We start from the raw sequence: 14,242 nt of genomic DNA, 5'->3' as shown, positions 1-14,242 counted from the left end.
GATTTGTTCAACTCTCGAAGATCTAGAATGGGTCTGCGTCCGCCATCCTTCTTGTCTATCAAGAAGAATATAGAGTAAAAGCCAATCTTCGACTCTCCCTCTGGCAGTTCCTGTACTGCTCCCTTATCAATCAGACTTTGGAGTTCTTCCCCCAATTCCTGACACACTAAAGAGTCAGAGAAAGTAGGCATCATTAAGCATGGATAACTTTCAAACTCAGTTTTATAACCCAGTAACACAATCTTTAACACCCAACTATCTGAAGTGATAGTATGCCAGACTGAAATAAAACTACGGAGCCATTCCCCAAAAATGGGATCCGGCCCCTGAAGCAGTCAGAATTGCTTCTGAACATGAGGCTGTTCTTTACTACTTTACTACGCTTCTTTGCCTTTGGCCTTGCTGTCTTTTAGGGAAGTTGCACTGCGTGCTCTGTTGCTATCTATAGGCAAGGAAAGCATAGCTTTGATATGGGTGGTACCGATATGACTGATCCTTGTAAGAGGCCTGTTGACGTTACTGGGACCTTGCACTCTATTGTGTCGCTGGCAACACCCTATAAGACCTCACCAGCAGCCTATCCTTGCACTTTTGAGATAAGTATTCATCTGTTTTCTCTGAAAACAGTGTCTTTCCCTCAAATGGGAGGTCTTCCACCTTGGCACGAGTTTCCGTCGGCAGGGCTGTAGCTCTCAGCTAAGCCTGCCGTCTTAAGACGATGGCTAATGACATCGTTCTGATAGAAGTATCTGCCATGTTGCGGCCCGCGTTTATTTGATGCCAGGATAGCCAGATCGCTTCCTCTTGTAGCACTTTCATCAATGGCCTCTGGTCGTCAGGTAATTTGTCTGCAAAAGCAGATATCTTATTTCATAGGCACAGCTAATGTGCGCTCATCATGGCCATATAATTGGCAATTTTTATGTTCAGGGCTGAACATTAATACACTTTCCGTCCCAAGGAGTCCAGCTTCCCCCCTCTTTATCCAACTGTCCTGCTTCCAGAGGTTGCTGAGTCTGCAGAGTGCTGCTGACAGGTAACAAGGTCCAGCTGGCAAGGCGAGGAATGTGCAAAGTCCGTAAATCAAGGGAGTAGTCGAGGACAGGCCGGGTCGGAGGTCAGAGAGACAGTTCCAAGGAGCAAACACAGGCAGTACAGTAGCAGCTTAGAGAACTCGTTGAAGCCACGCTGAAGGGAGCCCTCCCTCTGGCTTTTATACTCTAAGGGCATTCGGTCAGCTCGCACAGCTGCTTCAAGTCTCCTCCTCTGAAGCCCCTCCTTCCTCTGAGAAGGCTGGCCTGTTCAGAGCCCGGAGGCATGCAGATTGACGTCGGGTCTGTAAGTCTCTTCTGTCCCTGCTACGCCGACGTTGCTCTCGATAGTCTGGAGATGGTGGAGGGGATAAGGAAGCTGGCTGCATCTGGGCCGGTGGCTCTGGGTGGGGAAGGGGAGCTTCTGGCTGGGATTCAGCCTCTGACTGTTCAGCTGTGGTCGGCTGCTGGGAGACAGGCTGCTCCTCCTCAGGAGGAGCAAGGCTGTCAGCAAGCGTCTGCTGTTCCAGTTCCTCCTCCTCAGAGGACTCGTCAAGCTCAGGCTGTACTATGACACCAACGGGGTCAAGTAGGTCCCTTGTCTCTGTTTGGATTGAAGTTCCTTCATCACTAATGATGATGGGGGAGGGTGCATGGACAGGAAGGGGCAAGAGTAGTCTTTTGTCTTGTAAAGACTCTCCGCTTTTTTTTGTCGTTGCTGTAGCCAATGCTGACTTCAGGAACAAAGGTGTCATCATAGCCACAAATCCTTCTATGACGGGGAAGACAATATTAGATGTTGGCCGGGAGTATAAATATTGGAGCATTTTGTCCTTCAGTTTTGGTTCTGCTGAAGATATGTCTATCTCCAGGACCTTCACCATCCAGATCAACTGCTCCATTTATGAGTGAAAATCATCTATGGGTGATGTGTCTCCTGTATCTCTGGAGACAGATCCGATAGTGGAGTTGGAGTACGCCTCACCGAATAGAATTCTCCTCTATCCTCTGGTTCCGATAGTTGGTATGCCATCCTTGAGCTGTAAAATAACTGATGACTGGGGAGATTTCCTGGGGAGAACATCAGTGTAATAGATCTTCCCCAACTCTGCCTCATATTCAGGTGTATCATTTAGATACCATTAGTCTCTCCTATGGTGACGGTCCCTCCTCAGGGAGTGACTGGAGGAGTGACCCTTTCTAGGAAGCTCTCCCTCTTCCATGGGTGATCTCACTGATCTCGATCTCAAGCTGCATGATGAGGATCGAATTCTTAATGACGGGGTTCTAGGATGTTCTACCCAAATAACATCCTTCTCCTGGGGATGCTCAACCGAGGATTGGCCTGATGAGTCTCTGGTTGAACAGTGTTTTGTCTTTTTTTCACTGCTTCCTGGGTGGTTCATCGCCTGAAGTCAGTGTCTCCGGTGCTGAATCCTCAGTGGTCAGATCCAAGGGCCTGCTTGCTTCATTAGACTGTGATTTGCGTGTTTTTGCAGTTGGATCTGATCGAGTAGGAGAGCCTTAGTTTTAGGGTGTCCTCTGGCTCCGAGCGGGTTCCACCGCACCAGATGGTCCGGGGGGGGTGAGGGTGGCTGGCTTTGAGGGTTTTTTTTACCCCAATGGGCCCGGTCTCGGATTCAACGTCAGCCTTGGGGTCAGTGATTTCGGATCCGATGGAGTCATGTTCACTGGTGCCGATTTTCCTGCCTTCAACGCTGGCCTGGTCAGTCATCACCTTGAACCAGAGCACCCCTTTAAGCCTGTTGGATCTCTCTGCACGGTCTTTTGCTGTAAAGCTCTGGTAGTGTTTACATGCCTGGGTGTTGTGACCCTCCCCAAGGCATAGCAGGCAAAGAGAGTGACCATCCGTTTTGGTCATTTTTGCATGGCATTTCTCACAGCATTTGAACAACGCTTTCTCCGACATTTCTCCCCTTACTTACAGAGTCAGCAAGAGAAGGAATGCTAGCCAAATACAATGATATTCAAGACAAACCAAGAGCAGACCTCACACCACGGCGGCAAAAGACGAACTGAGGGTAGAAGGGGGTGCCTCGCCTCCCATTGGGGCCATTTCAGCGGGAAAACAGCCACGCATGCACAATGGAAGTGAGGGGTGCTCCCTAGTGGTAATTGAGCTAAAAAAAAACCCTCCAATCTCGGCAGGCCTGCACATGCACAGTCCCATGTGGGACTGTACAGGAAGACCGACAATGAACTTCTGTTCAAATAGCTGGAGCTAGGGAGCCTTATAAGAATCCCTGAGGGTAGTTTGGTAAGCCTTGCCCTCAGGGGCCTCAAAAATAGATGAAACCAAAAATTAAAGGCTTGTACCCTGGCACAGGCTTCTATACTAAGGCCAAATTCATAATGAAGGACTGGTGATGAAATGCAGCTAGGGAATCCTCTAGTTGACAATGGGAAAGGGGGCACTTGAGTGACCCTCACTATTATACTGTACTTGGGTAGTAGAATCAGTAGATATGAAGTTAAATGCACACTAATCAGGTGGGATAACATGACAATGATGAGCGAACTATATCCCTTACGAAATCCCACCTGTTCTGGGCCAATGATTTTAGAATTGGCCATCCAACACTGAAGTCTGCTCAACAGAAATGCTGGATAGATCTTGCCTATGACTGACAACAAACTAATTGGTCTATAGTTCTTATGGTTGTCTGTCTCCAGATTTATGGAGCAGGACAGTTAAACTAAATGTCTTTGAGGGGGAATCACATCCACAGAATTCACTCTAGTAAAAAAATTAGCTAAGAGCAGCACTCTCCAGTCCATGTTATTAATAATAAATTCTGCTGGAATACCAACAGGGCATGCGGCCTTTCAAGCATGAAGTCCTTAAATATGGTTCATTATCTCTGAACATAAGACTGGTTGCCATTCTGGGAGATCAAGAGACAATGAGACATCTAAATTGATACTGTTTTCCAACTCAGAATACAATGATGAAAAATGCAATACCCAAGTCTGAGCAATAATAACATGAGAAAAACTGTATCTGGTTTTTAACAAAGAGGAGACAATTGACCAGAATCTAGGAGGACTCATTATACCAAGCAGTTTTGAATAGCTTCTGTAAGGACCTCATTCTGGCAGCAGCTTTCTTTTCCTTCACAATTCACTTATAAGCACCCTTAGCAGCCTTGAGATCTTTCACTGAACTACTGGTCTGAAGCTCTCTCATAAATCTCAATTTATGGGATACCTGACGATTAGTGGTCATACAACTCCGTCAAATCAACTATTTCTTGGAACTGCTTTACGAACATATGGCTTAAGCAAAAATGGATAGAAAATTTCCATCAAATAGAAAAGAGACCAATCCTTTTCTTATAGTCAGTGATACTCATCAATCTATAGAGAGTCTGATATTCTTCTAAGTCCAAAACTGCTTTCGAAAGGTGGCTTGGGGTTGGGGACCAGATAGTGGCTCTCAAACCCTTCCCTTGTGATTCCAAATATTGGAGCTTTTACTAGATAAAGAGGACCAGATAGGTAGAAATTAACCATTAGAGGCAAGTGGCCCCCTCTCAAAAACTCACCAATACAAATCGGCACTTTAACAATACCAGCGGAAGAAACAATTCAAATAAAAAAATGTGAGAACTAATTCTAGGTGTTTCTATCTACTTCCCCACATAATGCTTATCATCTAGAAGAATCAGACTCTCTTTTCAGAACAATAAAAAGCCAATCTACGCTGAATGTTCCCCTCCCTCCCTTGAGAATAGGAAGTTAGGATCCGGAAAAAAACTTTCCTCCCATGGTGGTAAGAGGGTATTTGTTATGTATTGTCGAAGGCTTTCACGGCCGGAGAACGATGGTTGTTGTGGGTTTTCCGGGCTGTATTGCCGTGGTCTTGGCATTGTAGTTCCTGACGTTTCACCAGCAGCTGTGGCTGGCATCATCAGAGGTGTAGCACCAAAAGACAGAGATCTCTCAGTGACACTGAGAGATCTCTGTCTTTTGGTGCTACACCTCTGAAGATGCCAGCCACAGCTGCTGGCGAAACGTCAGGAACTACAATGCCAAGACCACGGCAATACAGCCCGGAAAACCCACAACAACCATGGTATTTGTTATCTTTCAAAATATAGAAAAGTACTGAGGACTTTCTTGATATTGAGGCCAAGGGTTCAAACATCAGGCATATCAAACCTATGAGAATGCAATCCAGACTTCATTTGGGAAAGCTGTGCTCAATGGGAAGATTCAGCAATAGGAATCTCACACACCTTTTTCTTATACTGCAAGATACAACTGAGGTCAGCCATTTGATGGGTCAGGGTGTTTCTTCTTTTTGAAGAAATTCAAAAATTGCCATAACATTGTTGCACCCTGGATATCACTTATCTCAATCTCACCAAGACTGGAAATCTTAATCTCACCAAGAGTGATTCTGGAAATCTTATTGGTGGAGGTACTGCTACAGGACAAAAGCTACTTTCATATCCATTATTAATTTTTTTTAGTAAGAACTTGGTAAGACATCTTTACAATCACCTGGTCTAAGATAAAATAAATATAACTTTTCCAGAAATTTAAATTATTTTTTTCTACATGGATCCCTAACTAGGAATGTGCACTCAGATATATCTGATCTCAATATATATCTGCAAAATACTTTAGTGGTATTTTGGGGTATATTCAGGTGTCCAGAGCAGTACCTTGATCTCATATATTTCCAGGAATATTTGGGACTGGCATTCTAAAGATTATAGACCTATTTTCTCCCTTTTAATAGGTAGGTATTTTAAGGATTCCAGGCCTGTTTTCTTTCTTTTAACGGGTGTCCCAGACAACAAGAAAGTGGCTCCTGGTTAGCATAAGTCTCACCCATCCCAGGGCAGGTAGAAATCAGAAGTAGGGACCGACAGAGCTGTGGGTCCGGTTGGCTCCTTCTTCCTTCCCTCCTTTGTGGGGGTGGGGATCTTTTCCAGGCTACACCCCCTGCAAGTAAGTTGACTGGGGGAACTTTGCTCAGAGACCCACAGAATTGTACCCTTTGGTCCTAGTCTCCTGAAAATTATAAGGGCTTTAAGTAGACAGGCAGAACTAGCTCCTCTGAAATATAGCCACTCCAGCTCACTCCCAAGTCCCCCATATGAAACAATGGATCCAAATAATTCCAGAAAAACCCGTACCCAAATTGGTACTGGGGGACCCAAATATACATCACTGCACAGTGCCTGAAACTAATTTGTATGTTTTGAAGGTAATGCTGCAATTAAAGGAAATTAAGGGAAGGAAATGGAAAGCAAAGGGAAATCGTGAGGGCTCAAATAGCTGTTCTATAATGCCAAAGTAATGCAGGAATTGGTTAAGAGGTAACAGAAAACAAGCTTGGCTTGGAGAGGGGGGTGGACTTCTAGTACACTTTCTTATAAGTACAGAAATGATCCTGCAAGAGTTTAGGTATATTGTACTCCTTTGGGGGCTTATCAAGATATCAGAACCTTTTGGAAACTGCCCATTATATATTAAAAATATAAAAGGCTGACACATGACCTTTTTTGATTAAAATCATTACTGCTGGATTGCTGCTCTCAGAGGAGTCACTTAAAAGAGGTAAGATTTAACAGACTTTAACAATAAGACAGGCACAAAGACATTTGAAATCTAATTAATCTCTTGACATTTGACTAAAAGTCAAAGCAGTGGACTACAAGATGAACAGAGCACCTCACCCGTGAAGGTTGACTAGTATTATCTTTCTCTCATGAGGTATAAATGAGTTATTAAGTATCTTTGACAAAGTTTTATTGCAGATTTGATCCTCTTTTTAATAACTGTCCACGCACTAAATGCCTATTGTTTTCTCTTAATATAGTCCTGGATCTAATGCTTGCTGTAAGCACTCATTTGACAATATCATTAAGGTCTTCTCTGGTTATTTATAGCTCAGGAACAACTACTTCATCCGGAAGTTGCCATGACAATATTTAAAACAATAGAGAGTATAAGGTGCTAGTTCATCGTTTTTAGGAAACCGTTTGCTGGTTATGTCCATTTAAATGATATTCTGGAATTTGGTTTTCAATTTAAATGTCCAAGATGCACCAGATATTGGTGAAATGACAACAGTTATATTTTCTTCTGCAGTAGTTTCTGACTATATTGCTTCACAGTATTATGGTATTGTTAACAGACTATATTCCTTCATCTTCCCATACCAGTCATATTAGCAAATTATGCCAGTTTTTCACAATCAGAAATTTAAAAAATAAGTAAGACTGTTTAAAATGTTGCCTTCGTTTTTGTTGATATTTAGCACGTATAGTTTTCAAAATTCTTTATGGGGGGACAGCCACTGGACTAATACTGGTTGATCAAGGAGAAAAAGTATTAGACTGAAGAATTTTATAGCCCTGATTACTTATGAAACTATGTGAAGACCATTTATTTTACATTTAATTGTTCAGAAAATACCAATAGGCTCAGATGAATGCACTAACGAAGTTTATATTTAGCTATGGTTCAAAAAGCAGAATTTTTCTGATGCAGAAAAATAAAATTTACTCCAAAAAGCAGCACTGACATTTTGTAGGTTAGATCCAAGAATGCTTTTCCACGAATGAAACAAACTCTTCAGACAACAGAAGGCACTGGCTTCAACCTTTTATCTTAAAAAAATTATAGAGGAATATTCAGACAATTACATTTTCATATGATGAACACAGTCATCACATAATAGCTTGAGCCTTTGAAGCTATCATAACATTAGTCTTGGATGGAAGGACAGCTAATATGAATAAAACTGCCACTATGTGAAATGGTTATTAAGAGGTGAACACAGCCCACCGTAGGATTGCTACAAAGCAGTATGTCCTTGACTTCCAATGCATTTACAGAGAGGGGGAAAAGTTAAAACTCAATTTCTGGTAGAGACACTGATAGATAATCAAATACTCTTGGCAATTTTTAATTCATCGAATCATAAAGCAGCATTAGGCAGCTGTGACTCTGGTACCAAGCAGCTGTGTGTATTTTAGAAGGAATATCTTTAGAACTCAGAATACTTAAATAATGCCCAGACTCCAAATTGGCATTGTTTTCTGTTACTAAGCAAGAGCAAACGAGCTATTAAAAGATACTTCCGACTGTCTGCTAAATAAATCTGTTTTTGTGTCTCTGCCTCTAAGCAAATCCTACTTCTATTTTATTGTCACCTAGAATTTGGTCTGCCTATGATTCAGTGTAAGTTGTAATCCATTTGTGACATCATTTGCAACTCCATTTCCCCTTATCTTCTGATTTTCCTGCCTTGACCACATTTCTTTTAACTAGGACTGTAAATTTTATTCAACAAAGGGACTACTTGTTTTAAGGCTATTTTCATTGTAGTGAGTTATTTAACATGAAAAGGAAAGTGAAAATATTAAGAATGCATTTTCTTCTAACAGTGGAAGGCAGCTTTCATTAACATTTTAATCTTATACTTTATTATTATTTATTTGTTTGCTTATAGTCCACCTTTCTCACTGAGACTCAAGGTGGATTACACAGACAAAGAAAACTTGATAATTAAAAAAGTCCTAAATTGAATCACAATGTTAACGTATTTTTCACAAGTATTCTGGTAAGCACTGGGTTTGACTAATTTCAGACTGTGCCTTTGGACATCATGTCTGAAGCTATTTCCCACATTTCTCCAGATAAGCCAGAACTTGGTTATGATGTTAAAGTGGATAATGTATAGGGCTGCCAACTCCGGCTACGAGAATTCCTTGAAATTAGGGTTTGGATCCTGGGGAAGGACCTCAGTGCAGTATAATGTCATAGAATCCACCCTCAAAAGCAGCCATGTCTCCAAGAGAACTGATCTCTGACATCTTGAGATCAGCTGTAATTCTGGGAGACCTCCACACCCCACCTGGATGTCACAAGTCATAACCCTAATAAGGACTCAGGAAAGAAAGCTTTGCACTCTGAAATACACAAAAATACTCAGTGGTTAATGTGATTCTACAGTTACTGTTCTATCAGTAAGACTCCTTGGGCCCTGACAAGGAAATGAAATGCCTGGGGAAAACAAAAAGGACACAGTATTTAATAACAACTGAAATAAAGAACTATGCAGTTGTATCTAACTTGTATTGTCATACAAATCTAACTTGTTTTGATATACAAAGAACAATTGAGCATTTCCTGTATCTCAGATTCTATAATCTAATAGCACTATAAAATATAGAAACAGATTAAAGGATTATTGAAATTAAGGTTCCAGAACTGTCCAAACGTTTAGTTTGTATCTGGTGAAGAAAAAAATTCTTATTGCAAGTATCTGTTATCAAGGGAGGCAGAGGGGCATTTGTTATCCTTTGGAATAGTCAACCCCATCCCAGAGAAGGTAAACCAGTGGATGACTGTTTTATACAGGAGATGGCTCTCACAGTCACTCAGATAGAGGAGAAAAACACAAACCTAGTATGAAGGGAGACCTGGGTTCTCTCTCATCCTGCGTGCTCTACATGTTAACACCTGTAATGGTTTTAAACACCTCCAGGAGTTCAAGAATCAGCACACAGGTGACTATAGATAAGGTGAGATATAGAAATAAATAAATGAGTCAAACACATCTGAAACTAGAGATGGGCACAAACTGGAAAAAAAAGAACCATGCATTTCATGAACCACGAACCACAAACTTTCATGAACCTGCCCCGGTTCATGAACCAGTTCATTTGGTTCGTGAAAATGTCACATCCAGATCAGCAAATAGTCACTTCCGGGCCAACAGAAGGTCTGCAGGAAGTACATCCCCTGTTGCCTAGGAAACTGATTGATCAGCGCCAGGCTGTCTGCAGTGACAAACCCAAAAATGAACCAAATAAACCAGCCTAAAGTTTGTGGCAGTTCGTCGGAAATGGGCCCTGACGAACTACTGGTTCGTGAACTACGAACTGGCCCAGTTCGTCATGAACTTTGGTTTGTATTTTGGTTTGTACCGATCTCTATCTGAAACAGGGGGACAATGTAGGGAAACACTGGACTTTTGGTAACAATGAACAGGGACAATGAATAGAAAATAGCTTGTGGCCACATATTTAACAAAAACCACTTTTGGTAGCTAATTACAAAAAATAATGCTTGATTAAATAGCTAAGCTTTATAGTAGTACCCTGAACAAAACCAAATACGAACTAATGCAGCATGATCTTAAGCAATGAAAATCTGCATTATATATGTATATCAGTATTCATATCTGAAGAAGCATGATGTCAAGTATTTAGAGTAAATACCAGTTGTTAGAAGTACTTACCTTGATCATAAAGTAATATCATGTTTGTACTTTTATGAGAAACCAGACAGTTTAAGATTGTAACTGCACTTTGTACTGTATTTCCCAGCAGTGTCCCATGATGATCCTGTAACAAACATACATCTGCATAAGAATTTTCCTTCCAAACTGACAGAAAGGAATGTCTTCTACCTACAAATGAAAGCCACATTGGGTTTCCACTGGGAAGAAAGGAGGAGTATGACATTTGTTATAAATCTAACTTTGTCTACAGATCAACAAAAATGGATGATCACTTTGTTTCATCAGGCATTGTTGCAACTCTTTAGATAGGAGGAAGAACTGCTCATTCAATATTCCAGCTACCATTTAACATTCTAAGTGCAGCAATTGGGATGGGCTTTAGTATCTATATAAGTCTTCATGATTGTGTAAAGCAAGCAGGGAAGCTTTCATCACACCTCTTTTCAGCCAAGCTGTTCCTGCCAAACATGCCCTCCTCATCTACTCAGTATTTCTCTCTATAGCCATGTGTATTTAATTTTATATTTAGACACATGCATACAGATCTACCAATATATGATACACTTTTACAATTGATAAAGTGGGTTCAAGTTCACAAAAAATTCGTGTCACAATAAATCCTTAATAAGTAACTCAGTAAGAAATCTATTTCAGCTTACCCTTGCACCTTTACCTAGCACAAAAGCAGAGGTGAAATTGGTTATGTAGTGGTACTGTATGAGAAGAACTGGGATCACTGGGACTGATTTTGCTGACTTTTAAAAATTACATCTTTTGTCATATAATACGAAGCTTAATGCCTACAGTACAAAGTAGCATTTACACAGGGATATTAGAATGCCTTTCTTATGGCTAAGAGAATTTCAAAGTTCTTCACTAAAGACGAACCCTCATCCCTGTCTCTGGGTTTATTTCTGATCAATAGCATAGTATAATTCTCAAGCATACATATATCAAAATACTCCAGTATTACTGCTAATTTGCCTGAAGTAATAAGTGCAGGAAGATCCATTCTTTGGCTGCCCCATGAATAAAGCCCATTAGACCATGTCTCCATAGTGAAACTTCCAACAAGAGGACAGTCTGTGGGACCTTATTAGGGTCCGTTGAGGAAATAACATCACACACAAAACAAAATAACAAATAAAAATAGCAATGTGCATGCAATGCCTTAAGCTACAGAGTAAAATCAGAAGGTACAGTTAAGTATGGAGATGTGTGTCCAACAGTTGCAAGTTCCAATTACCATATCTTTCTGATAGGAAATAGGGACATATATCAGAACATTTCATGGCTGCTGAATACCATTGACTCCAAATAAAATTCTTAAAACATTTTTTGAACTTAAACTGGTTAATAAACATAAGGCAAAAGGAAATATATTACTAAAAGAAAATACATTACTAAAAAGAGCCCTGTGGCACAGAGTGGTATGCTGCAGTACTGCAGCCCAAACTCTGCTCACGACCTGAGTTCGATCCTGGCGGACGCCAGGTTCAAATAGCCAGCTCAAGGTTGACTCAGCCTTCCATCTTTCCGAGGTCAGTAAAATGAATACCCAGTTTCCTGGGGGTATAGTGTAGATGACTGGGGAAGGCAATGGCAAACCACCCCGTAAAAAGTCTGCCAAGAAAACATCATGATGCAACATGCCCCCATGGGTCAGTAATGACTTGGTGCTTGCACCTTTACCTTTACCTAAAAACTAACCATTACAGGAAACCATGTCCTTTGTTAAAAACAACTACAAAAACTAACAGAAAGATTACCAAGATAAAAATGACAGATGAGACTGCATCAAATACTTGCAATTCAGTATAATAAATCTGTCACTCTGTCCAATGCATCATTTAGTCAATAAAGAAATCTGATAATGAAATTTAACTTTTAATGTATTGGTATAATGGGAAAAATCTTTTCAGCATTAAAATTCTTTCACAAGGCTAGCAGCATTCAGTACAACCATATTTCTTTTAGCAGAAATCAATCATCTTATACAAGCTGTCTAATAATAATAATAGATGCAGTTGCGAATATTAAGACTACATTAACAACCTAGTCTTAAGATGGATGTTGCACGGTGGTAGCTCTTAATTGCTCCAACAGCGCCTTCTTATTTGTGGTGAACATACAAGGCAGAGAAGCCTATTCTAATCACATTTGTCTCTGGAACATACAATGGAGAGAAGCCTATTTTAATCACATCAAGACACATTCAGGATCTGTCCAGCCAGACCTAGAGTGCTGAAACCTTTGCAAACAGTACACATTAATCCATTGGCAACTGGACTCTCGTATGAAATTTGAGGTGGTAGTCTGGTGAAAGGACTGTCATATTAATTCCTGATAGACTGAAGTAGCTTTTAGACTCTTGAAGTCACCAGTATGCTTCATCTATGCATATAAAGTTATTGGGGGTTGTTAAATTGTATTTCTAAGGTCTGTGTAGAAAGTATTTAAGTTCTACACAATCCGTCAATGAGAAAAGCTGATCTAATTTGTGTGTACGACACCACAGACTGTGGACATTTAATGAACAGTGCTCTTGACAGCTTTAATAAAACATAGCATTTGCCAGCAGAGATAATTAGAACTGAAGCAGCAAAATTCTAGTGTTTGGCAACACAGATGAAACAACTTCATTAAAATGTACAGCTTCAGCAAATGAAAGGCAAGAAAGCACTGGACCCTGAAGAATCAGCCTTCTCAAAACTAATTGCTTCAGTGCTTAAACAGGCCAGCTATGAAATACCAAGGGCATAACGAGGAAAGAAAAAAAGGACTGGATTTCAGAAAAGAACTCACAAGAACTACTGTACTTTTTAATGTTACAGAGTTTTAATTTATATTTTAAGAGATATAGGATTATAGGGGGAAAGTATGCCTGGGAATTTATACTAGTCTGGAAGGTGTGTGTGTAAAGTGCCTTCAAGTCATAGCCAATTTATGGTTTTCAAGACAAGACACTAACACATGTGGTTTGACATTGCCTGCCTCTGCATAGAGGCTCTGGCTGTCCTTCATGGTCTCCCTTCCAAGTACTAACCAGGATCAACCCTACTTTGCTTCTGAGATATGAGGATACTGGGATAACCTGTCTATCAGATTAACCTATCAGACTGACCACCTCAGGTCAAATCTGATAGACAGAGGTATAAATAAATAAATGTCTACAAACCTTGTAATGTAATACTTTTTAGCATATCAGAACCATGTTCAGTGCTGTAAGATTTTAAACCAGTGACATCGAAGTAATTGAACTTTCTGAGGTGTTTTCCACATGCATGCTTACACCAGGTTTTCTGGTGATTCAATCCACAAAGATCGGCTCCCCTTTGAGCCTCTGTAATTTTGCACTTGAGGGATCTAAACTGAATTGGTGTCTGTTTATTCTGTCTACACCAGAAAAATGCCCAGTTTCTGCTGCGGCTTTCAGTTTTGTTAGTTGATCGGCTGAGGACACCACAGTTTTGTCAGCTGGTCAGCTGAGAAAACTTGCAAGGGTTTTTTTTTAAAGCACCAAGGTTGCAACATTTAAAAAAAATTATAAAGGCAAAAAAGAATGAACTAAAAAGTACAGGAAACGCAAACTACTCTGCAAGATATTATCCTACATATCTTGTGTTGGTCAGAAGACAATTTACTTCTTACTGCCCAGGTTAGCATGCACACACAACACATAATAAACAATGACAACATATCTGGGTGTTGATTGGCTGAGACAGTCTGTAGAGAAACTTTAATATATTAGGGATTCAGGGCTCTCTGCAGAGTTTTTCTGTTAGTTGTATTGCGGCATTTCCACACACACACACCCATCAGTTGCAAAGATTTTTGTTTTGTTTTTTAAAAACAACATTTTTTTTTAATAAAAACATTTTAAAAACTGGTTTGGTTGCTGTTCAACCAATCAGAACACGGA

The 14,242-nt window shown here is 40.5% G+C and overlaps 1 protein-coding gene across 1 annotated transcript in view; it reads right to left on the bottom strand.

Moving 5' to 3' along the window:
- ULK4 (unc-51 like kinase 4) overlaps positions 1–14,242 on the bottom strand; it is a 259,528-nt gene that overhangs the window by 103,828 nt on the left and 141,458 nt on the right. The window contains exon 32 of the mRNA XM_054992150.1: positions 10,318–10,423. Coding sequence (XP_054848125.1) covers positions 10,318–10,423 — 106 coding nt within the window. The remainder of the gene's footprint in view (positions 1–10,317; positions 10,424–14,242) is intronic.

This window comes from Eublepharis macularius, chromosome 11, assembly GCF_028583425.1.
Source record: "Eublepharis macularius isolate TG4126 chromosome 11, MPM_Emac_v1.0, whole genome shotgun sequence".
Classification (NCBI taxonomy): domain Eukaryota; kingdom Metazoa; phylum Chordata; class Lepidosauria; order Squamata; family Eublepharidae; genus Eublepharis; species Eublepharis macularius.
This window is presented reverse-complemented; position numbering and strand designations above follow the sequence as displayed.